Source organism: Topomyia yanbarensis, chromosome 1, assembly GCF_030247195.1.
Source record: "Topomyia yanbarensis strain Yona2022 chromosome 1, ASM3024719v1, whole genome shotgun sequence".
Taxonomy (NCBI): Eukaryota; Metazoa; Arthropoda; class Insecta; order Diptera; family Culicidae; genus Topomyia; species Topomyia yanbarensis.
The window spans coordinates 14691961-14719042 of record NC_080670.1 but is presented as its reverse complement, the minus strand read 5'-3'; the positions used below and the strand labels follow the sequence as shown (position 1 = coordinate 14719042).

At 40.5% G+C, this 27082-nt stretch overlaps 1 protein-coding gene across 5 annotated transcripts in view; it reads right to left on the bottom strand.

Moving 5' to 3' along the window:
* LOC131676950 (uncharacterized) overlaps window positions 1-26749 on the bottom strand; it is a 69705-nt gene extending 42956 nt beyond the window's left edge. The window contains exons 1-3 of one of the 5 annotated variants that reach the window (XM_058956394.1): window positions 25903-26749; window positions 14667-16059; window positions 8875-9653 (exon numbers count right to left, since the gene is read on the bottom strand). In XM_058956394.1, the coding sequence (XP_058812377.1) occupies window positions 8875-9653; window positions 14667-14734 (847 nt within the window). In that variant the 5' untranslated portion in view covers window positions 14735-16059; window positions 25903-26749. The remainder of the gene's footprint in view (window positions 1-8874; window positions 9654-14666; window positions 16060-25902) is intronic. The other 4 variants (XM_058956391.1, XM_058956392.1, XM_058956393.1 and 1 more) reach the window with 4 other exon arrangements.
* Between the last annotated feature and the right edge of the window lie 333 nt (window positions 26750-27082).

The following is a 27082-nucleotide window of genomic DNA, read 5'->3' as shown; positions in this document are numbered from 1 at the left end:
ATTCATGCCCATGTTGTTTGTGGACAACAACGTTTTTAAACAGCTATAACTTTTGATTGAGGCAAGATTGGCTCACAAAAACAAGTAAGGCTAATAGATTGTCTATTGCCTTTCATTTGATTGGATTCCGATGCAGCAGTGTTACCAGGGACAGTTTACGTTGATGACGGAAAATTATTTTTTCATATATCTTCTATATGTCGCAATATTATTAAAAACTGATAAAACTTATCAATTGATACTGTCTTTGGCTACGTTTTCCACACAAGTGGAATATTGTAAATATTCAATGAGAATTGTATTGAGGATTGGAAGGTAAAAATTGAGCAGTTTCTAGCACTGCGGGGGAAGCATCTATCTTTATGGAAAAAAGGCTTTTCGTGTTTCTTGACCCCACTGTTTTCACGCAAAAGAACAAAAGTTGAGCATGAAAGGATTAATTAATCCTTGACGATTTTTTTTAAATATTTGGTAAAATAATCATGCAATTCGATTATAAGTATCATCTCTGATACCCTCGTGGTATTTGGCATTTAAAACACACACCATTACTATGCGGCCATAATCAAGTGCTTTGGGTTACTTGCGATCGGTTAAGTGTGAAAAACATTGAAATCTTAGTCGAACAAAAAATACTCTCTATTACTATAGTACTCCTTTGAATAATTCCTGCGGGAATCATAACATTATTTCCAATCCAGAGAACAATTCATTTCAAAACTACCGATCGTTGTTCACAGTAACAGTTACACAAATCGAACGCCACAGTGCAAACATGGTGAAATTTTAGCTCACTTTGCACATCCTCGTCCTTATTTCGGTAAGTGATGATACAAATGGGATGTTGCCACAAGCTCTGCAGAAACGCGCGTTCATATGTAGGCATGTGTTTTGGCCAGGGGGGTGTCACTCCTGTCATCCACTGTGGAGATATACAGACTTTGACAGTAGCCAACATATGTGGACCTAGCCGCTTCAAGGCGCATGTCGCCCGTGCAATAGCATTGGGTTGTTTTGATTTTAACAAAAGCAGATGTTTGCTAGTACAAAATGACTACCTAGCAGGGGCCTGGTTTTGGCTTTTCTTATTTTTTTTCTGTCGGAATGTTAACATTTCGCTACTGAAGCGGAATAAAGTTTATTCATCTTTATTCCGGCCAAAAATCAACACAGAGCATTGTCTTCGGTTCCGAAGCTTGTGTTCAGCCAAACGTTTACTCTCCTCAGTCTATATTCCCCGACATACACTCCCACAAATGACAACATAAATGTTTGCATAACCTATTAATCTAATTCAGTTCTCTGAGGAGGAATCGAATTGTGTCGGAAGGTTTTAGCTTTCACGCGTTTGATTCTGCAAGCGGATAGTTTCCCGACAATCGCGAATGATGAGTATGAGCGAAGTCCTTAAACATAATAATCGGGTAGATGACGTCTTAATCATCTCCGTACAGTTAAACCTTAAAATCTGACTACAGCTCACGAAAAGAAGAATGAAAAATCGATTGATTTTCTATTCTACAAACGTAAATATTTTCTGCGGCTATGGTCATAGAAGATATTGGAAGAAAATCATAGAAGTAGATGATATTTCCATTTGTACGCCGTTCACCTGGATTCGGTTCCCAACCTTGCACATTGGGTGGGCAAGTTTCCTCAAGAGGTTTTTCTTAATTAAAAAAATAGTCGCCACTATATAATAAAAATAAAAACAATTGTTCACTTAAGTGAAGGAAACATTTCGTTCTTATAATGAGCTTAACCTACATTAAGCGAGGTGGAACAGTTGATCAAAGTGAAGATGGAACTTGTCCTTACAGAAGTTTCACACATACAACTACATCATACGAGGAATGTAGTACTAATGACGATCAACTTCTTAATCAATATAAGAACGTCGAAAGCAAGATCCCCGTGTATATGGACCCTGATCTGACGAAAATTCGCCTACGCGATTTGACACCGCGCACTACCACGGATGAAAGATTTATGTCGAGTATGGAAAAATGGAATTCGTCGTAAACGACACTTTCCCAGGCATTCTCAACGATGTTCGGGTGAACCAACCCGTACCCTTTGGTTGACTTTCGAGGGCAGATCATCGCAAGACGTTAGCTACATCAGATGTAGCTTCTACACTACACTACGGTAAGCCAAGTGTCAAAATAACTAACGTAAATTCATCTACTACAATCAACATGACCATACAGCCGTCGACATCTGCTGACACACCACAGACAGCCGGCCAAAAAAATAAATACCGGACCGTGTTGAAGGTAGCTGGCATCCAAAAGGGGCCAATCGACATTTTTTCCCCAAAATTGTTATTTTTTTATAGTACTAAGTAATCCATCAATTTGAGAAATTTGAAAATATTTTTTTGATTTTTTGCAATTAGCAGTCAAAATTGACCATGGAGGAAGCCCCAGTACTAGCTGGCGTCCAAAAAGGGGCTAACCCTACATTGTGTCTAATGGATTTTCGGGTTTTTTCATTCGTTTTCCGGGTTTTTAAGAAAAAGTAGTCGATCGATTCGCCATCAGTAAATGTTGTGTTGTAGCTCACATATTGGTGAACGCGTTATAATACGGTTTTGAGTTGGGTTTAGGTCCAAACAATTGTTTCTGAAGGTGAGTGCCGCTCACGTCGTTGCTATGTATGGCTATTTTCTATCCAATATATAGTTCTTGTATGAGTATATAATGTTGAGCGCAATTTTTCGAAAATTCTAGTGAAAGTGTCATGGTTCTACATTGAAAGCTAACCGAGCAATAAGCAATTAAGAGAAAAACGGTACATTCTTATCTTTCGTTATAGAGTTATGGTGTCTTAAAAAAATTGGTGTATGGCATCTAGCGCTTTAATTGGTTGAAGCATACTAATTCGGATTTCGGTCGCTAGGGCGGCGCTGTTATCAATGTTTCAATAAAGCTTGATAGAAATGTGGTGTCTTCGAGAAAGTTGTAGATCCTATCATTTTAAATATATCTTCTTAAGATGCAAACTTTGTAGGTCCTGTATGTTTCGAGATAGAATATGCTTTGGTTAAATATTTTACTTACAGATTGTTTCCAAAAATGCAAAAACATATTTCAAAACTTGTAGGACCTACAAAGTTAGTAATTTCAGAAGATATACTTATAATTACCTGACATACAACTTGTCGTAAACACCTTTCTATCTCTTCCTTCCGTTCCTTTCTATCTCGTTCCTTTAAAAAGTTGGTAACAGCGCCGCCTTAGCGATTGAACTCCGAACTAATATGAAATGATCAAATAAAGCTCTATATGCAATGTAACAACTTGGCCAATGACACTATAACTTTAAAACTAAAGATAAGGAAAGGACGTGTGAATTGTGGGTTACCCCCTTTTGGACGCTAGATACCTCGGGGGTTACCCCCTTGAACTAGGAAAATGTAATCTTATTTCTCCAAGGCTATGGGTCAATGAACTACTAATATCTTAACAATAAAAACAATATTAATTTGGAAATGCGGAAGTATTTTCCATTTCCTGTAAAAATGCAAAATGTGGGTTAGCCCCTTTTGGACGCCAGCTATTCAGTTGACATACCTAGGAACGTCATTTTTTTTTTTTTTTTTTTTTTTCGAGAGTTGTCCTACTGGAGCTGTAGAGCTAGGTTCTCGGAAGGGCTCCCCGTCAGAATCACATACTACAATTTGCAGACGAGACAGGCAATGTCGCCCAATAAAACACTGCATTAGGCCAATTGTAGCGGGCCGTGATTCTGAATGTGATATTCATTGTACGGTTCAGGTATGTGCGGGCGTAGGGACTCGCGATTGCGTGTATCATCGCGAAGGGCTCGAAGATTTGTACGTTAACGTGCTCGATTGCGTGTGCGTTTGTAAGTCGCGTGTGCGTTTGCATGTCGCGTGCGCGTTTGTATGTCGCGTGTGCTAACGTGTATGAACTTCGCGTGTATACATTCTATTTCATAACCGTGTGCCTTTCGCATCTTCGCGTGTGTTCTAGAATGATCGCGCGCGGACCGTGAATCTGATACTTAATTTTTGATTTTTGGTGTACGGTTCAGATTCCAGAAGAAAGTGGGTTCTTACATATCATTAGAATTCCCATTCATGTCGCCGTAGAACGCGTGGTCTAGTGGATATGAGCTTTATTTTTTTTTTTGATTGATCCAACTGAATGTATGGACCTAAATTGCTAGAATGAAGGCTAAAGATTTCCGGACGTGACCGATTCATGATCGCGCGCGTTTGCGGGTTCGCGTTTGAGACCGCGTTTGTAACGTCGTAAGTACTAAAACGTTCACACAATTGCCGGAGTGTTATCAAGTTTACGCGATCTCGGGCATAGGTGTGCGTAGATGATCGCGAAGGGCTTAAGCGTTCGTATGTTGACGGGTTTGTTGCGTGTGCTCGCGCGTATGTGACTTTGCGTGTATAAATTCGATTTTGAAACCCTGCGGCCATTCATATATTCGCGGACCGTCATTCTGATCTTTAGCTTTCGGTGTACGGATCACATTCTGACAGGGAGAGAGTTACCCCATATCACTAGAGTTTCCGGTCATGTCGCCATCGAACGTTTTGTCTAGTGGATATGGGAGTTATTTTTCAATTTTATTATTTTTTTTATTAATTAACAAGGACCTCGATTGTTGGTACCGAGGATAGAGACTTCCGGACGATCCCGATTCATGATGGCACGAGCGCGGGAGTTTGTAGGTTGACGCTTGAGATCGTGTTGTTAAGTTTATGAGTGCTGAGATTTTCACCTTATCACCGGGGTGTAATCACGTTTGCGAGTTCGTGGGCGTAGGTTGCTTGGAAAATCGCGAGGGGCTCTAACGTTTGTGCGCTGACGTGATTTTGTAACGTGTGTTCTTAAATGGTCGCGCGAACCGTGAGTCTGATATTAAATTTTCGGTGCGCGGTTAGAATTCTAGCAGAGAGTGGTATCGTTTATATCGATAGGGTTCCCGGTCATGTCGCCATGAGACGTGTTGTCTAATAGGTATGAGCGTATTTTCTTAATTGGTCCAGCTGAAGGCATGGACCTAGGCTTCTAGGATCAAGGATAGACTTCCGGACGTGATCGATACGTAACCGCGCGCGGGGGCTTTTTTATAGGTTCATGCTTGAGACCGCGTTTGAGAATGTGTGAGTGTTAAGACGTTCACTATCACCATCTTTGCTGACCCAGCTGAAGGCGGGTGTAGAATGGCAGTATAGGACTCAAAAAGAAGAAATAAAGGACAATATATGAGAGACGTAATAGATTAGGTAGGTACAAGATACAGCTGAATTTATGATCATCACATGAAAGACATACATTAGTACTGAGAATTGGGCCCTAAACCCACATTGTATATTATTTGACCATGGCAGTGGACAATAAAGGTCGCCAAGTTAAGTACTAAAATTGATCACAATGTAGCTTAACTAAAAAGAAAATAATCCTATCCTAAGTTTATGTGATATAATCACTGTAATACTGCTTTGGTGGAAAAGCCCCCGGACCACATCAAGGTACAGTATCATGCCGAGGGCAGTTGACATACCTAGGAACGTCATAAACAAAAAAGAAAACGGCTATACCAGAGTTACTCGAAAACACAGAAAGCCCCAAACATCGAACAGCGAAAACCAAAGCTGCTCTAGCGACGATGTCATGGATGCAAACACGAACGAGAGAGAGAGACTTAAGGCAGACGAAACAATCAACATGCAGCAAACCTGACCATTGCTCTTTATCTAGGGGAAAATTTTAGCAAGAAGCGGAAAGCAGTGCACTCAGGATAGGCAGCAGCAATAATATTCGGTTATTTATTTGCATATTCACTTAACATGAATTGTTTCGTTGAAATGTATATTATTTGACCTGCGTTAAGCCACACCGAGCGCCGTAATTTTTGCTGGTATTTTTAATGCCAAAATTTTGATTCCGATAATTTACCATTATCATTATTTCCGATTACAATTTGAGATAAATTGATGTAGGTGTTTCTAATCCTACATTGAATGCGATTGCGATTTTTAGGCAGGTACCTTCAAATGACGCTTGATCCTCTTTGGCCTAAAACAGGCCATTTACAAAAAGGCGAATGAACCTTCAGGTTAAAACTTAAATAAATAATATTTTAAAGTTTCGAAAATTGTACCTATTGTCCATTATGTCTTACGCCAATCGTCCAATATGCTCAACATATTTAAGTCTAACGTCTTGAACCCGGAACAATTACCAGCCTACAGTTAGAGAACATACTATGGTCACCCAACCAATTTAATACAGTATCGATTGTGCTATACGATAATGGGACAAAAGGCACACTAATTGATCTCCAAGTTCCAGTGGATTAAGTTTGTAAACGTTTCATCACCAAAAAGGAGGATTTCAACACGCAGTGCAGCAAACTGCGCACACATGATCCAACGGACAAGCATTAATTTTAGTTAGGGGAAAATGAATACTCAATACCATCTTTTTTCGTATCAAAACCTTTCGCTATAATTAGATTCAATAATACGATTTTTTTGAGATCTTAAAAAAATCGGCTTCTAAGCTTTGTCTTATAACAAGTACTGAATTATTTTTCTTTTTCTTTTCTACTACTAGTCCTTACTATATCTAAAATTTAAATTCAATCTTCTCTTTTTGTTGAAATCTAGAAATCCGGAACTGATTCAAAATTTAACACCGAAAAATCGATTAAGAGTTTCTTTTTTCAACCACATATATGTATCACGTAAGACATCCGTGACGGCTTTTCCGGATGCCAGTCGCTGTATATTCTGCGGTGGATTAAATCAATCGTTAAAACCATTAGTGAAATAAATATTCACGTATTGTTCGGTTTGCCTCAACTTTAACAAACAAACCAGATACACACAACTCAACATAATAATATAGGAAGGCCGCACTGCGGCTCCCATAATGCAATGGGCATCGACCTAACGAACAAAAAAAAAGAAATAGCGACAAAAATGGCGCATTTGTTTTGAGGCTCCCCGCTAACGTTCCGATGTGCACACAGTGTATAACCACCGGGCTTTTGAAATGTCCAGAATGTCGGGCACAATCACGATCGTTCGACTCGATGGTGTGGTACCGAACCGGTGACATACATCAACGGAAGCATTTTATCGTCATCCAATAAAACCTCGATTTCCGCCTACTGACATTCACTCCCTTCATGAACCATCATCCTCCCCGGTATTTGGTCCAATTCCCTTACAGTATATGAGGGTGAATTTTCCGGTTCAGTTGGAATGTTCGCTGAGCTGAGTGCTGCATTAGCCGGAAGCTGAACCCAGTAATGGAAATTTTAATACAATAAACAAAATTAAAAGCGTAATGTAAGCGTGGAAGCAATTTATCAATGGCCTCTCAACTATTCAAACCGCAGCTTTTCTAACGAGCATCGCTTATTCATCCAGTAATCTATTTAACTAATCGTGGAACATAAACAGTAAAGTCCAATGTAAACTTCTTTTCAAAGTAACACCCCTCTACCAATCTGACCGTCGAAAGGGTCTATCATCTGTGCTCATCTGCGTTCCGCTTTTGTATCGTCCTAACAGTTGAGCGGAGTGACCGGCTGGTCGATTCCGGTACCCGAACAACGCACCCCGCACCGTACACACCTGCCGCGATTCTGAATCTGTTTAATACCACCCACAATCCAGCCGCGGTTTAAAACATTCATCCCTCGTGTTTACCATTTTATACACATTTCCATCATATTCCGCGATTGCTCGTTAAACACGCACCACGCTGCTCCACCAGTCGTAAAGCGTAAGCCTCCATCGCATCGTCGGTCCTGGGGTTAGTAGGCTGGAGAAGAGAGCACTGCACAATTCGCATTTCTGCTGCCTGATTGCTCCCGCTGGTAATTGAGGACGTCCGGTCGGGCCCGGCTCATACATTCGAATTACATTTATTTCATTTCGATTCGGTGGTTTCGCTAATGAATATTGATTTTCCCTTCTTCCGGTCCCATCCGAACTCTATTTCTCCAGTGGCTGGGAATGGTCGAAAGCTCTAGGGATGATGCGGCGGAGTAAGCGTCAATGTTGGTCTCATGGCGGTTGTTAATACATACAAGTGCGCAAGTGGCAAAGGTGAAATTTTCCTTTCAACTTCATTTGGAACAATTTTGCAGTAATGGGGTCGAATATGATTGAATAATTGAATGTATTGTTTCATTATGGTTTAAACCAATATGCTCCTTTGTATTACATAGTTGCAGGTCTGAACTGAATATGGGCGATATCATAATGCTCGTTTTCCAAATTGTTGCTGTGAAGCCCCAGGCAAGTCCTATTTTAAACGTTTAAATTTTCAATACTTTTTGACAGGTTTTTTGAGGTCTAAGCATTGTTGTATTTTTTATGTTCTAAGATATTTCAAACATAATTTGGAAACTGTGTTCAGTCAAAATCAATCATCTGAGATCTATATCTCCACATACAGAGCCAACTTAGTTTTTTATCCAATCGATTAGGGTCGCTTTGACTGTTTGACATTGCCAAAATGACTACAAATTTCGAAAAATATATTGCATAGTAAAATTAATGTAGATATCCATGTATTAATGTTAGCTACGAGAGAATGACTTCCTGTCACCCACGTGGTCAAAGTAGAAACGCAATAGTTCTCGCATTGTCGACCTCCCTTAAAATAATAACGACAGTACCAAGCTGTGCATGAAAACCAGTAATTACTGGTATCAAAATCAACGTCCATTTACGAACCATATACACACAAACTAAATAAGCCTTTGAACGGTAGACCCGTATCAGCAATCCACAATCTTAATTATCACCGTGCCGCTATGGGAACGTTATCTACCTGTCCAAAATACGCAAAACGCAACAGTACTCACCGGCTGTGTTCTGTTGTTGGCCATCGTCATAGCTGCCGTAGTTATTTTCCCGACTACCGACTGATGCACCAGATAAGCTAGAATTTGGTCCTCCGGCAGCTACTAATTCTTCATTGACAGCACTGTCGACCGTGTTGTTGTTGTTGATACTGTTATTACTATTATTATTATTATTACTAGTACCGTTGCTCGAAACCGTTAGGACTCCAACTCCGGAATCTCCTCCTCCTCCTCCGCCACTATTACCAGCACAGCCACCACCAGATGGCACAATCCGTTGCCCCGTGTACAGTGCCGATGGAAGATAATTTTGTGCACTCGATTGCTGCACTGCTACCGCAACCCCCAACGAGCTTATATGCTGCTTTTGCTGCTGCTGGGGTGACACCGGCGAAATTGGTCCATTACCATTATGAGCACTGTTACTGCCGCTGTAACTGTGGCCGGTACCGAAATTACTGACACCGCTTCCTCCGACCGGAGTGGAACACTGGCTGCTAGCTGCCTGGGTGTTGTTGCTATTGCAAATGTCTTGGGCCAGCACCGCCGAACTGACGGAACCGCCGGCCGAAACGGAATTGTACAACTCTTCACTAGCACTGCCTCGGTTACCACCCGTACAAGCACTCGCAGCAGCGAGCTGGGATGATGATGATGACGCCGACGACGAGGATGATGACGACGACGTCGAGGGTGGTGGTGCGTTTCCGTTTACAGTCGCATTGGCACCCACGCGTGTCCGGTTTTCTCGCATAAACTCGCCAAAAAATATTCGTGACCTGGTGGGAACGATAGAGTAGAAATAGAAGCATTGTTATTGATGTCGGTTATTGGGCGGTACTTTATAGCTGTTGTAGGTCATATTTATGGGTAGCAGAGTAGGGTTTCAAATTGCAAATTAACATGAGCACGAACCATTTGAACCAGTTGATAGAAATAGATATTTTTTTAGATTTCTTTGGAAAATAAAAAAAATGATACGTTAAATATTCCGCCTTCGAAGAGCTGTGATGACGCCAACACAAAGATTTATATATCACTGATAGTCTCTCATCGAATATGATGATGATAGCTGCATTACATCTGGAATTTTTCAATAGGTCAACGAAGACATCCGCGGAATATCGACCACTCATCCCCATTATTTTCAACCTACCGGGTGTCGGCATAACAGCATTATACCTTTCATCTAGACTGCTCAGAATGCTTTCTTTTACCAATTTGATGCTAATGCTATCCCCTGCTGCACACTCTGCAAAAAATTAGCCACATTTACTGTTTTTAAACATACTAATTTTGTGTGTTCTTGGACCCAATGCATTCTTTAAGTCCTTTCTCGTGTCATCACAGTAACTTCCGACAAAACATTCGTGTAAGATATTTTATTATTATTTTTTTTTTCGAGAGTTGTCCTAATGGAGCTGTAGAGCTAGGTTCTCGGAAGGGCTTCCCGTCAGAATCACACATTACAATTGCAGACGAGACAGGCGATTCGTGATTCTGAATGTGATATTTATTGTACGGTTCAGGTATGTGCGGGGACTTCGCGATCGTGTGTATCATCGCGAAGGGCTCGAGCATTGGTACGTTAACGTGTTCGATCGCGTGTGCGTTTGTATGTCGCGTGTTTTAACGTTTATGTAATTTCGAGTGCATAAATTCTATTTTACAATCGCATATTCGCGTGTGTTCTTGGATGATCGCGCGCGGACCGTGAATCTAATACTTTATTTTTGGTGTACGGCTCAAATTCTAAAAGAAAATGAGATCTTCCATATTACTAGAGTTCCCGGTCATGTCGCCATGGAACGTGTTGTCTAGTGGATATGAGCTTTTTTTGATTGGTACAACGGAATGTAATGACCAATTTATTAAGATGGAGCCAGTTTGTCAACTCATGCACAATACTGTCAGAGCAGAGAGTTACATCTAACAACTCTTCTCTGTCAGATTGTGGAAATGTTGGGCGATTTCCTCTACCAAATATACGCAAATTTGCACTGCTTAAGTATTCCATTTATACAGGGTCTTTCAAATTGATACCTGAGCTGCTCCAAATTATGTGGTGGGCTTTCGCACCACTGCCGATTACGAGTGGAGCACTATTCGCAAGCATACATGCACGAAGCTATTCACGTGGATTTGTCATGCCATTTTCGCTCACTGACACACCTCAAACGTTCTGTTCAACATATCTCGTGATTTCGATCGTGTAGAGGGCTACTCTCTTCGACAAACTTGTTTAGGAGATCAAGAGCTAACCTGTGGAAGATCAAATTGCTTGAAATACAATTCTGTCGCTAGGTAGCGCTAGTGTGGATGTTGTTTTTTGGCTTACTTTATCTCCAGATCCAGATTTTTTGGAAAGTGTGTGTCCTCGACGAAGTTGCTAAGTAAATAAAAACCTACGAGGTGTTATACCAAATATTTCAGACTACTGCCGTTGGGTGACGCAAATGAGCATGTTAGTTGTTTGACCTAATATATTTCAATTCTTCAATTTTCAGTATTTTTTATTCAAAAAAAAAAAAAAACAAACGCGATGCTCTCACAAGAGCGCTGGACGGCACTGACCTTCAATTATTTTTCTACACCAGGGCACTGAGGGAGCCGAAAAAATCCTCAATGGGACGGCACTTGGGCAAGTTGGTCGGGTACATTTCTTTCGGCACGTACAGTATCTTTTCTGTTCAAGATACTCCAGCGTCTTCTAGGTGTAATGGAAAGCCGCCTTGTCCGGCCAGAAGACATATTTCCCATCCGCATGATGCTCCTTTAAGAACGGCAGAAGAATTTTCTCAAGAAAATCCTCCTAGTACTCTTGTGGATTGATGGCCACACCGCTCGGTTTGATGCACGACTTTGAAATCTCTCTGTTCGATATGGCGATGAATAGCATAACTTTTCAGCCAGCACGAACAACGTCCCGCGGTAGTTCTTCGTCATCCATCGGCACTGCGATTTCACGATCGCTATCTGCTCGTCCGTGTACCGAGTATTCTTCCGACAGATGGTATCCTCCATCTTGAGGGTTCGGTGAATCAAGGTATGGGAGCAGTGATATTTTCGGCCGGCATCACGCAAACTCGTTCCGTCCTTGTTGTCGAACAGCTTCTTTACCGCTTCCTTCGTCTTCGTCATTATCTTTGCCGGACGGCTGCTACCGGTTTTCCGCTCCACGCTCAGAGATGCTAGGATCCGGTAAACTGCACTCACGGGCACATTTTCGTCTCGAAAGTGCTCTGCTGTAAACTTTTTTCCACGATGACCATGCGTTTCGTAAAACCGTACTACACGCTCGCGGAGTGCTTGCTGTTTTGACACCATCTTCGATTGAACTGACAGCACCCGAGCGAAAAGAAACATGCCACCCGTTTCTAGGGAGTTCAGAGAGCAATTCTCTTGGAGAGAAAAAAAAATTTACGCTCTTTACTTTAATTACAGAAAGGTATTGAAATCTTTCTCATTTTTTATCGAACACCCGTTAGAATAATTTTTTTTTGTGTTATCTCATGCCTTTCACGTATTTGATTGCTAAATACATTTAAACCAAAAATACAAATATTTTCTTAAAACGCTGTGGGTGTAGTCAGGATACTAGTAAACCTAACGAAAATGTCCTGGTTGTCGCCTGGGGTCAAAATATCAAACTTGAATCAACAACTCTGGCAAAGGTACAGAACTTCTAAATAGTCGCATTATTCAGATTCGGAAATCATAAATGTGCATGATCGCTAGAACTGCATAGTAGTTTTTAATTATTGTGCAACTCTACCGAAGACACCGTCCTGCAAGTGTATCGCGAATTCGAAATACAGAAGGCCAAAAAATTTTCGAATCGCGAATTCGAAATACAGAAGGCCAAGAAATACAGAAGTGCCAAAGATTGGGATCACGAGTTATGCTAAAGACTAGCTGTGTTGTACGAAGCACAACGCGCGAGTGCTCGTGCTCGTAAATTTGGTGCGAGTGTTGGAGGTTTAAGAATCATTTAGGTTTAAGGTTCATCCTCGAACATGATTTTGAAACTCAAGAATTGCTGATCATGAAACTCAAGGATCTTTGATCCTAAAACTAAAGAACTGAAACTAAAGTATCCTTGAACATTAAACTCAAATATCCTTAATTCTGGAATTTGTTGATCCTGGTACACAGACTAACAGACATAACACCATGAGGGAATTCCCTCAAAACCATCGATCCGGCAATTTTCCCAGAACACCAACTCCACCTTTTATTCACGTTTCCAAACACTCATTTTGCTGGTGGAGTACCCATCAGGTTTGGGAACTGGAGCAATTGTTGAAGGTGAGCATGAAGCTCAACGTAGCAGAAGTTAATGCAGTGCAATTCCACCATTTACGTCATGTGGTACTGATTATGTTCAAAAGCATTAGTCAGGCAGAATCATACGCTTCCCAGAACAACATGAAACACTGAAACATGCTAAGGAAATTCCACGTGATACAACTAAAGCCGGTATACAGTCTTTGTATGCTAAACTACAACCGGTTGGTAAACCAACGACTGCGGATCGGGCATGCACAAACACCAGCTCAACAACGATCGAGCCCAGCACCACTAAACCAACTGTCATTACCAATATCGAAGTAACAACAATTACAACAAATGTTTCCAAACCAACACCACCAATAAGGAATCAAATACCAATGAAGCAGGATTTACAATAGCGACCCGCAAGCACAAACAACAAATAAGAACATCCGACCGTGAGCAACATGAATGCAGTACCGATGACGACATGGACATAAACGAAAACGCGAGAAGATGGAATGACCCCCAAGGTGCGGAAAAAAACGCATCTAATATTTCACCACCTAGGAAGAGGATCTCAACACGCAGCAGTAAGATGTGTCAACAAGACCCGAAGAACAGGCTGTAACGATAATTTCTTCCTATTTCTACAAATTGTAAAAACACGAATAATCCACGGCTCAGTTGTGCTAACGCATTGAGCCGTGTCAAATATATTTAAAAAAAAGCTACAAATATATTTAAAATGGCCGTTATAGCAGGCGAAACATAGTTTTCGAGTGTTTTGTCTGTTAGTCTGTGCCAGGTACTCGAGAATACTTGATGTTGGAATCCAATGATCCTTGATTCTAGAACATTAATCTTTGGTCATAAATACAAGATCCTGGAAGCAGATCCCCAAAACTCATCTTTGTGTTCAGTAGATTCATTATATCCAGTATTTTACTGGTTGATTGGGTTTAGCCTCTCCACTAAATGATAACGGAGATATACCTTTTGCTCTCCACGTCTGGTACACAAGTAGAAAAATCTGCTGCCAAAAGCAGTCAACTGGCCTTGACGGGCACCGTCATTCACATTACGTTACATCTTTCTGGGGTAGATTTCGGAAATGCAGTCACAAACGAATAGCGTCGATTGTTTGTTAATTTCGCCAACGTTTCGACCCCTTTTTTGCATCTTCTTCAGGGCTTGATTTTTATAAACAGTCATTGGCCGTTTGGTGTACGAATACCTGTAGTACACCGAACGTGCTGTGACGCGGTTGATTTTTGTCGAGCCCTGAAGAAGACCCAAACCAGAAGTCGAAACGTTGACGAAGATAAACAATCGACGCAATTCGTTTGTGACTGCCTTGTCGAAACCTAACTTTCACATCTCCAAACTAAGGGCCTTATTCTCACAGTCACGTCACCTAGTGACTAGAAGAAAATTTCCTTCTAGTTACTAAGTGACGTGACTGTCAGAATAGGGCCCTAATTCTAATAACGAAAAAAATATCGCCTCATAATACTCACTGGTAATCCGGTGGAACCTGAGGAGAGTACTTCCTTCGGTGGTGATAGGGAACATTTCCAACCGGCATTTGCGGCTTTGCAGCGCACGAGCAATTGCGTTGATTCGTAACACCACCAGCACACAGCACAAAAAATCGCTACTAGTTCCCAATCAAATCACGTCCTCCTTCCGTTAATTTCAGGACTCTACCGCATGTCACCACTGAAACCTGCCATCACACACAGCACTACCCGACGACAACAAATCAATTCGCAATTTAATTGTTTTTGTTATATTATATTTTTGCTCGCACCAACACACACACACATCCAAATGAAGGCAGATGCACCACTTCCAATCCGATTAGTTCGTCGTCGGTTCGATTGCGAATAGTCGGTGCGAAACATTTGCATCAATCAAATCACCGCAAACCGTGTGCGGACGATCGACTGCGACCATTCCGGCCCCCTTCCCGAACTACCGTCGCCACTTGATTATTCATCCAGTGGTGGTGGAGGTGGTTATCCTAAATCGAACTGGTGGATTTTAAATTTATTCAAATTGCACTGCCGCTTGCTCGGTGATGGAATCGACACCAATTAATCCTTGTCGGTGGCCCAGCTTCAAGGATGAACCACTTCGCTCTAAATAATAACAGGACCGAGCGGGATTACGACCGCGAACGGGTATCCACCAATCTTCACTAAAACACTTTCGCTTTGATGTAGCATTAATTAACATTTTTAACCTTAACTCATTTATATCCGGTATTATTATTTTTCCCTTTTTGCACACCTTCGGGGTGCTCGTATTTCTCGGAATTTCCCGATCCTCGCCTCAACTTCAGCATTTCGCACGGCGTCATTCGCAGAAACGCACCAGGGTCGACTGTTCAAGCATAGCTATTCTCGCTCGAGTGATATAATAATAACAAAACCTTTCTTCTCGTCGTCGTCAGCCAGCAGACTGCTGGTGGGCCAGAACCGTTTTCACCAATACATCAGCACACGTTGAAATAGGCCGAAAACTTTCAAGTGAACTTTTTTAATCACTCCTCGGTGGGCAACCTACAGTCATCCGGGCGAACGCTGGGCAGCAGAAACATTTTCAAGGCAGCACAAAATCGCACTGGTTGCACTTGAAAAATTTATTCCACCACTTCACTTTGAGCACGGGTCACAAACTTTTCGCTTGGTTACAGCAAAGACGTTCGTCGGACTAGCCTCCATCAGATCTTCGCGTAGCTGGGCTGGGGTATCGGCCGCAAACTTGAAGGAAAATTTAACAGAGCTGCATAAAATATTCACCGACTAATATTTGACAACCGTACGAAAGGAGTGTGTGTGCACACACAGGCCTAACGAAGAAGGACACACTTTTAGTACCCCACACAAGCGAAAATCAAGAGAAACTCTGAAAACAAAAAGTTCGCTCGCAAAATTTCCCAGTTGACAACTCGATCACAATAGAATCGCATACAAACACACAGAGGCTAACAGATGAGCGCTTTTGCGTCGGTTGAGGGGTGGCAGTTGGGTGGCTCTTTTCTGCCCCTTACGGGCGTTTGGGTGGTGCTATGGCGTAAACGGCGACGTTGCTCCTGCTTTCAGTAAAGGTACAAACAGAATAATTTTCTCACTCACTGACGCAGCGTCAGACCTAATTTTGAAAGTTTGTTAACTATCACATCGCTTTGTTAGTAACAGAAAGTGATTTGTAGTTGGCTTCGACGCTGCGTTATTGACGGAGCATTCTATTTCGGCCGTTCTTTGGCACTGACAATAGACTTGTCCAGTTGTGTTGGTATTGACACGTTTTGACATTCGAATCTGTAGGCCCACAAATCGTTTATTCGGAGAATGTCCAGGCTTACAAATGACTTTGGAGTCAGAGAGTCGGAGGGGGAGGGGGGGGGCTTGATGATAAGGAAAGCGAGATCCCAGCAATATGTTGGTTCTGTTTTTGACGGAACCGGTTATGGAGTTCCGCCGGAATTAATTGTAAGGAAGCGAGTCGTTTAGAGCTTTCATTTGGTCAACGACGGCTGAGATTCCCAATGACTAGTTATTAGCATTGCTTTCTTATACTTTTAATCTAGTGTATAGTGCATGCTGAAATGTTTAAAGTATTTCGTATCTGAAGTTCGCAAATAATCCTTTCCGTTCGGAGCGCAAATATATAATAACTGGCTTAATAAAGCAATAGATATTCTGATAGTTATCTCCCCAAAATTATTTGCTATCTAAAATTGAACGGCGCCGGTGAGTGGTAAGTGTCACCGCCACTCTTTCCAGTTGGCCTGGGTTCAATTCCAGCTGAGGTCGTTCGAGATTTTTCTGAGGTGAAAAAATCTCTGGTCACATCCTCCTTCGAAAGGGAAGTAAAGCGGTTGGTCCCCGGTCCATGAGTTGATGGATCGATATCTAGTCCCGATAGTGGAGTCACCTCTCTGCCGACGGTGAAGAAGAAGTAGAATCCAACTTCTATACTTACTAACAAATATCCTTCTCTCGTGATACTTGTGGAGTGCGCAGTGGTATATACGACCTCTAGCAAAAGCAAGTATCGGACTACCATTTCTTTCGCTTTCCTTCCGCGATCTACGTTCAGGCCTGGTCGGCGCCGGTATTGATCAATAAACACTTTAGGATTACCAGAAGTTGCCCTTGAAAGATGTTTTACTACTTCCAAGCATAATTATCTACTTATTCCCTGTACAACTTCAGCTAGTCCAGATCGATTACGGAGTAGCAACCAGGGCTGTTCGCACAAGCTCAAGCTATTTGCTATCTAAAATTGATACTTTTCCGCAAGAAATTTTAAAAGTAGACCAATTTTTTGTCATAGAGCCTTACAATTGGCCACTTTCACAGTCTACTTTCTACTTCTGCCCAAGCCAGACGTACAATCGAACCAAGTGAACAACAGCTAGCAACCTCTCGATCTAGTGTGCATTGTCTCGAGAACAAAGGAAACATTCAATTTATTCGTGCCGTCATGAGTAAAGTTGACGAAAAAAGTCTGCTCCGACCCAACACAGCGGTCGTTGACTTTAAATTCTGTTCAATACGATTGAGTTTTAGTGAAGTGGAATACCTGCTGAAGGTGAAGATGCAGCTTAGGCTCAAGGAGGTTATGTACCTTCAGTATCATCATCTTCGCAACGTAGTACTCATATCATTCAACACGTTAGCCAAAGCTGAACGTTTTGTTTTGCTGAACAACTTGAAGCACGTGGCTGAAAGTGATAAAGTTGGAATTAAGATTCCCGTGTATATAGAAAAAGACTATGTAGATGTAAAGTTACATGACCTATCACCACGTACCCCTCCTAATCTAGTTGCAGAATACATGTCGCGATACGGAGAAGTAGAATCCGTTACACCTGATACGTGGAGAAATTTCTTCCCGGGTACACCTAACGGTGTTCTTGTGGTGAGGATGCGGATCGAAAAACCTATCCCCTCCCACTTGACTATAAAACTTAAAACCCACGAATCTACTATTAATCAAACTACGTTATGCACCCACGAGGGGCAAACTCCTACGTGCAAGTATTGTAATCAGACAGCACACCACGGACAACCTTGCGCGGAAGATACAGAGGAGAATTCATCACTACCGATTCCCAACGAATCCACGGAAAACCAACCCAAAAAAGAGTTTTCAATACCAATACCTGAACCACAAACGGTTGCAAAATTTGTGGCAGCTGTTCAGTCCATATTGACAACTGCAAAAGCAGCATCCAGCGCCCCAAATACCACTGTAAGCAATATCGGCGAAGAAGATAAAAATAATGACGACGGATTTACACTAGTTACCCGTAAGGGTAATAAGCAGGAAAGACCATCTGAGCACCAAGACAACGATAGAAGAGAATTAAATGATCCCCATGACGCAGTAGGCGAGCCGCGAAAGAAGGTCTCCGCTCGCAATAAAAAGTTGCGCGCACGAGATCCATCGGGTAATCAATAATATTTGCTTTTATTTTTAATTTTCACATATTGTTAACATATGAAAGATCCACGGCTCCGTTTAGCTACCGCTATGAGCCGTGTCAAATAAACGAAATATAAAAAAATTGGCCACTTTACATTTTCCGCTCAAATAACGTATGTCATCTACTTAGTAGCATCAGGCGACAAATTTAGTTTTTATGAATGTTTAATAGAATGTTGCATGAAAATGTACAACCTCACCTTTCTGACAGTTCAGAGAGCTTGTTTACGCGGATTTAGAAAATTTTTGATTCCGCCCAGTACAAGCAATTTGGTTCGAATTCTAACACCTTGTAAACGAACTGTCATTTTTTCGAGCATTTTCATCTTGCAATGTTCCATATTATGACCTTCACGGAATATTTGTGGAACATCTATGACGCATCATTTAAAGGTGCTTTTACAGTGCTCCTATGGTACTTTAATGGTTGGTATGATACCTCAATGACTCATATATGATGGGGCCCGTTCAGCTTATGTTCAGCACTGTATGTTTCGACACATCTTTGCAAGAGGAGACTCGTGGAATCCCGGATCACCTGCGCTCACTGAAGATCCTTAAAATATTCATAAATAATACCAACACATTGGCTGCCATAAAATGTTCTACACTGATGGTTCACGAATCAATGAGGCCACTGGCTTCGGTATTTTCAACAATATCGCCTCTATCTCTCTCAAGCTTGCAGAACGTGCCTCTGTTTACACAGCCGAACTACGAGTAGTTCACTATAGCCTGGAAATCATTGATACTTTACTCTCGAGCTATTATTTCAACCTCACAGATAGCCTCAGCACAATTAAGGCACTACGCTCATTAAAGCTTAATAATCACGCTCCGTTCTTTTTGAAGAAGATACGAGAATACTTAACTAAATTAACAAACAAATCTTATCAATTTACCTTATGTCGTTTTCGTTTTTGACTGTGCACTACACCGGTGTAGTCGGTGCTACACTCAGTCAAACTTGGGTGTAATCAGTCTGTCTCTTTTTTTGCACTACACCGGTGTAGCGCCAGGAAAAAACGAAAACGCCGTTAGTGTGGTTTCCCGCTAATTACTTCATACCGGGCAATGAGAGAGCGATTAATTTGACCAATATAGGAGTATTGGACGGTGACATCTATGAAGGACCTATGGCTTTCAATAGATTTTATAGCACTTTCGCAAAAGATAATCAATGTGCTTGCGGAGAGAGATACCAAGACATTGAACATGTTGTTTGGTCTTGCACTGAATATCGTGAAGCCAGATCCCAATTAATAGATTCCTTACTTGCCCGAAGAAAACCACCCTATGATCCTGTTCGTGATATCCTCGCTTAACGCGATCTTACATACATACATGAACCATATTTATCATTTCCTAAAAACAATAAGTGTTCAAATATAATTGTCCCCGCTATATTCCTAGTTTCATATTCCTTTTTACCTACAAACAAATTACTATTCCTTGCTGTTAGTTAAGTTAGATCAAATAATATAAATAAAGAAAATAAATAAACAAAGACTACAGAAAAACTATCAATAGGTTTACAATTAATTTCAAGAAAATAGAGTATAAGACGAATTTCGCGCCAACTCGAACAAATGTCGGCAGCACCCTCTCAGATATTAATGAAACTTTCTGTACATGAAAATCACCTATATGGCACCCCTATCCTATTTGTATTGATCTGACATAAGTGAACATCTCAGCGGGCACACAAATTATGGGCCCCACTGACAGTTCAAATTGTTCTGCTTGTTTTGCTCGAAGCTCGATTTTCACTAGTCGGAAACCGTATGGCATGACTCAATTTTTAGACATTTGTTAAAAAGCGAAAATATTGGATAGCTAATTGAAGAAATGTGTTGTTTTGGACATGTCGGTGAATAACAAAAATTTTACACCATGGTGCACCAACAAATTAAATGAACTCGACTATCATAAAATTGCGTCGAATGAAATTGATTCTGTATATTGTGGATCGACCCTAACACGACGTTTTAGATATTGGCATAGAAATCATGGCGGCGTAGCAGATACCTGATGAGAACTTTGTCACAAAAAGCCACTTTGCATACTTTGTTTTTTTCCAAAAATGATCTAGTTTTTGTCTTTTGAAAAGGATTAAACTTTTTTTACCAATTTTCTTTTGTAAGTCTAAAAATAACAAATACTACAAAAAATATTGTAGGAGTGATTTTCACAAAATTAGACCAATTTTTGAATAAAAATGTTAACAAAATTCTTCATCGAATCCTACACTGAAAAATATCGATTTAAAAAAATTAAAATCCATTTACAAAAAAACCTCATTTTTGATTTGGATAAAATTTTGTTCCAAGATAAATAATTATGTTCCCTACCTACCGTCAAAAATTCAAGGAAAAAAAGTTATTTGAGAAAAACTTTTCCTTGTCCAAGCTGATTTTTTCAGTGCTTTTGTAATCGAAAACTAAACCAATAAAAGTCATAATCATCTCAGAATCGAATTTCCCAACTGCTGGTTGCCTGATACATGCAAAAATGTCAGTAACGAGTTTGGTATATATTCATAACAAACTTGAATAAGGGCAAAGATAAGCCACTTAACATCATCGATATATGCGAGATTCAACTAAATACCACTTGGCCGTGTACGAAGAAGTATCTTGTCTATGTACCCGCCCAGGAAGTAGAGATAGATGGTGTAGTCTCCAACAGGGGCCTTAATTGCGAAGTACGGTGTTGGCTCCTTCAAAAACCCTTTGCTTCGGCCAGTGAAAATTCTGGTTCGCAAGCAATTGCGTTCAGGAAAAATCAAGGAGCATATGAAAACAACTTATTTTCCATCAGCCTCATTTCGAACCTTTCACCGAATCTACTCTTCCAAACTATGGTCTTTTGGACGGGACTAGTCTAACGGTTCGCCTTTTTATGCCGCGAGGCATGAACTGCCGTTGTTGCAAACAATTGAGCTACAAATGCAAATGAAAAACTTGATGATAGCTGAAAAACGCGATTATTGGCACCGGTCCGTCCACGGATTAACGGATGGATCATCAGAGAAACAATGTTTCGTCTGATGGCGGGGGCCTACGTTGTGTATTCGATTCATCCTGTGATTGGAATACACGGAACGTTCGTCATATGATGACAGCTGTGCATCGCTTTTATGCTAATGGTGGTGGTGCAATCATAAAAGAGGCTGTTCTGCCAACAATCTCCCCACAAAACTGATGGTTTTATATTTACCTATCAACGGCCATGCCCACATCGTTACAGTTACAGGAGGCTCTCTGTTTGATGGAGCATGGAAAGCACTCTTTGTATTTTCTGGAGAAAACATGGGAGTTTTTGAGTACTTTATCTGAAAAATCATAGCAGATTACCTTAGTTTGAGTTCTTTCGCAGTGCTCCATTCCGGGTAATGAGAAGGCGGACACTTGGATTAGAATGATAATGAGAAGATGGGCATTTAGGCATTAGAAGGTGATATTTATGAAAGATCGTGTAGCTTCAACGAGTTTTTAAATATTTCTTCTCAAAGGACGCTCGAAAATTGGCAAATTTCGTGGAGCGATGGAAGTTCAGGAATCCCAAAGGTATCAACTAACCTTGGTCCAAGGGAATGGATGAGGGTCATGACTTCATTCGGGTGATATCTCGGGTCATGTACAATCATTATACGTATAATGCCCATTTCCGGCGTATTTGGGTCGTGGAGAGCGGTATCTGCGCTTGTTGTGGCGGTTATCGCGATATTAAACATGTTGTCTGGTCGTGCGCTAAGTGTTCTAGTGCCAGATCTCCGTTAAACGAACCCCTTCGGCCTCTTTTCAGTCCAGTCCGAGATGCTATACCAAATTCGTTACTGATACTTTTTGCATATATCAGGCAACTAGCTGTAAAGAAATTGAATTCTGAGATGATTATGACCTTCATTGGTTTAGTTTTCGATAAAAATACCACTGAAAAAAAAATTCAGCTTGGACAAGGAAAAGTTTTTTTCAAAAAACTTTTTTTTCCTTGAAAATGCCCAACTTGAATTTTTGACGGTAGGTAGGGAACATAATTACCTATCTTGGAACAAAATTTCATCCAAATCAAAGATGGTTTTTTTGTAAATCGACTTTAAATTTTTTAAATCGATTTTTTTCAGTGTAGCAGTCGATGAAGAATTTTTTCAATATTTTTATTCAATAATTTTACTAATTTTACATTTTTTTTGTAGGATTTGTCATTTTTAGACTATAGCCATTCGAAAAAATTGGTAAAAAAAGTTTGACCCTTTTCAAAAGACAGCCTAGATCATTTTTGGAAAAAATAAAGTATGCAAAGTTGCTTTTTGTGACAAAGTTCTCATGTACAGAAAGTTTCAATAAAATCTGAGAGGGTGCTGCCAACTCAGAATACGATATAGCGCGAAGTTTGTCAAATAAAAATGTTTCAAATAATGATTATTTTGAGTGTTTGTATTAGGAAGTGATTTTCTATTACAATGTTATAGTCTTAAGAACTTTTGTAACATGATATGTAAAAAAGAAACCCCGATATAAAAAAGCTTTTGTAAATTCTGTGCCAAATAGACGTTTTGTGAGCAAAAAAAATGTGATGGGAGCAGGTCCTTTTGCCGAAAATGGTTTCGACGAATGGGTCATTTTGCCGAATACTATTTTACCAATTATGAATAATTGCACCAACCCTCATAGTAATTTTAACTGGTATACTCGAAGACCTACTGTGTAATGTTAACATAATAATAATAATAAGATCTACCACTTCGTAAAGTTTTTTTTACTTTTCTGAGTTGGGACCAAGAAGTGCCAATTATTAAAAATTCGGTAGTGGAAAAATTACCATGTCAGGCATTGTCGAAACAAAAAAAAATTAAAATGATCTGATTTTACTGAAATTTAGGCCAAAGAAGCAATTTTGATTCATTTAAGTATGCTCTTTTTGAACCATCCACAACAAGTTTTTTTTCTAAATACCGATAGAAGCATGAAAAGGCTCACAACAATCGTTTTTAAATTCTGGAACAATTTCCTGCCTTGTTTATCTAAGCTAAGCTTAGCAATTTTAAAAAAATGAGCTAGCGAAGAACTTTATTGCGCCAAAAAACTAGCCTAATTCGATCTTAAATTAAGCAATTTTAAGACCAATGAATGCTTTAATTTGTGGAGTTTTGTTCATAAATTCAAATCCTCTAAGTGCGCAACCTTCTAACTGACGCCCGTCATCCCCGATAACATCGTTAGGTTTGAAGAAATCAAAATTCAAGTGGATTTTTTATTTATTTTGACTCAATATTACTCTGCTAGGAGGATTAATACGATAATTATTTATTCGTATATTGTCCAAAAATGTAAGGAATCACTTTTCACTACTCTTTGACATACAAAAGGCTTAAAAACGTGCAAAATAATTTTGACCAGGAATTTGGTCAAGGGACCATTCATAAATTACGTAACGCAAAAATTACTCAAAATTGACTCCCCCTCTCCCCATGGAACAAATTGTCATAAATTTCTTCATCGCCCCCACCCCTATTACGTAACAAAGTCCTTTAAAAAAAATTTCTTCGGTGAAAACATGTTACGTAACGATCTAGTTTACTCCCCTTTTCTCCTAGGTCACAATGTGTAACAACTTGTCGAACCCCCTCCCCACCCACCTAAAAGCGTTTCATAATTTATGAATGCTCCCCAAGTTACGCCACTGTGCACCGTCGGTGGTCTCTAATAAGCAAACCTGTGATCCACTCGTTTGCCCCGCTTACTAAAACTCACGGGTTTTGGATTAGTTTAGTTATTTACATCAAAGTCCCTCACACGAAGTGTAACCAAATGGTCATAAATTCAGTTTGGAAAAATATTTGTTTACATAAAAGTTCAGAATGTGTGTATTATTCTGCTTATTCCATTCTATAACAACCTGGCTTAAATAGCAGCTGACTAAGTTAAGTTAGAACTGCAATGGAATAAATAGCAAAATTTACATCTGGAATCACTGCTTCTTGAAAACTAGATTATTCACAGTCGCTAACAGTGATGAAAATGTTTTTCTTCCATAACCGCTGATACTCTGCTAAATCATCAACTTGTCAGCAAATTTATCGTCGTTGATGCTGGCATTGTGTTCCGGTCTTCCTTGTTTCTTCAACTTACAGGTCACAGGTGTAAACTCCCCGGCTTTGGTACTAGCTTCCTCGCTGGCTGTTAATTTGGAGGTACTGGGCGCAGCTTTTACTGTTGTCATTAATGCCTGGACCTCAGCAACAAATTCGTCAACCCTTTCTTAATTTAGTTGATGATATTACTAACTATGGCGTTGGATAAGTTATTCTGAACGGTTCCTGTGCATTATCGTAATGTGCAGTCTGATCACAGAACGATAACGTCTCAATGTTTCCTAAATGAGTGCATCGCTACTAAAATGTAACAATATACATGTCCAGCCCCTCAAACTTCAGAACGATAATTGATTGATTTACTACATCCTTGTTTCACACTATCGGTCTTCTTTGATGATGGTTTTAATCACATGGGTTAGCAGCATCTTTCAGGACGATTGAATGGAAGGTGCAGCCCTATTAATTCAATTTTAAGAAATAAGTTGTGTACGTACCAAAATGTGAAAAATAACCTTCGTCTACGTATCTTTAGCATCAGTTGCATCGGAAGACAAAAAAAAACAGCATATGGCTAAATGATCCAATTAACTAACAATATGCAAATCTTACTACATTGCAATTTACAATACTAATTTTCCCGCAACTTGCACATCGGAAAAAAAAATTCAAAAAAGTGCTCCTTCCTTCAACAAACATGATAACCTCGTATTGATTAGGCAGCAGAGCAAGTGTTTGAAATCCTAAGCAAATCACAATATTTGCATCCTGTGTATAAACAACAGTCACTAATTAGTTACGGGTAACGAGTTTAGTCTGAAATCTGCCAACATGAGCAACTTCACGCGTATCCCTTAGAGTGCCAATCAGTCATCTGCTAGTGAGCACTTTCATGGCCCTCTTCGGTACGAGTACGCATCAAACAAGACGTTGTTTTAGCTGCTGCTGCTGCTCCTGTGTTGGTGCCCATTGCGCGTGAGTTCGTGCGTGTAGTAGCACCACTTAGCACTAATTCTTCGTCCCTTCTTCAGTCACCACAGAAGAGAAGCAAAGCCACCCGAGCCACCCATCAGGATTTTCCTGCCAACCACCAGCACCCATTGCATTGTTGTTGTGTTCACCCCCCCAATGGTGAGGACAGATTCTCACACACTTACAGAAACAGGCAATAATCCGTTCAAAGCACGACGAGTCTGTGTTGGTGCGTCTACGAACCAATCCAACGAATATTTATGTAGCGGAACAGATATAACACCACTGAAACTGCTGGCGATCGATATTTTATGTGCGAAAATTTTGACATTTTCTAGGACACCATCACTTTTTTTTTGTTTTTCAATAAACTTTTCAATCCTTGTACTAGATTTTATGCTTCACAGCTGTTTAGTTTTCCTTCCGATGTACAATGTAATCGAATGAGCTGATCATGAAGGAACTTGTCCGGTTCCTTCCTTTCCTGGGATGACCACTTGGTTTCCGTTCGGAAGTTCCACCCACAAGTCCTGTCTAAATGCATCTTTCGTTGAACATTGTTCGAACGATTACGTCGTCCTTTACGTGACGAAAAGCACTTTCAACACCAAGCACAATTAAAACTGCGTTCGTATGAGACCCATTCTGGGCCGTGAAACGCCCTTAACACAGCTGACCATTGAACCCTTTGAAACCAATTTGGAATCGTTTCACCAGAATTTCCACTCTTGAAGATGATTAACAGACTTTTTTGTGCCAAATTATGGCTGTTTCATTCGACATTCGAAGGTCTTATTCCATCACCAACTGGAGAAAAAAAATATCCTTTATCACTGAAACTTAAAAATTTTGCTATTTGCTTCACTCGACGACAGACGAATCCTAACCGTGGCGGTCCGATATCGGCAGACTGCTGTGTTACACCATCCGCGTTCGAACACAGTCTGTGTGAGGTGGACCTCTGTCAGTCACTTTAGTTGCTAACAGAGCAATCTCGGTCAGGATAATGCAAGAACGGAGAGAAACGTGCTTCCTGGGTGAAGGAATTTCCACTCTGTTTATGATTTGGCATAACGGAGCATAGGGCCACCATGCGTTGTACTTGGAAGGAGTGGTGAGTGTGGGAGAGCGATTTGTTCTCTCTCTGGTTTCTCGTCGTTTATCCACCAGTGTTGATGTTTTGCAAGTGGCGTTGTGATATCCTTGTCGGCGCATGTAGAAACTACAGGGGGTAACTGTGACTAGTGAATTCCTTAGGTTTTGAACGTTCTCAACACTTTGGAAGTCTTTGTCTGGTTTTTCTCTGCGAAAATCCCAAATGGATTTTTTTTGGACAAGACCAAAAACCTTTTCTTTGTGCATAAG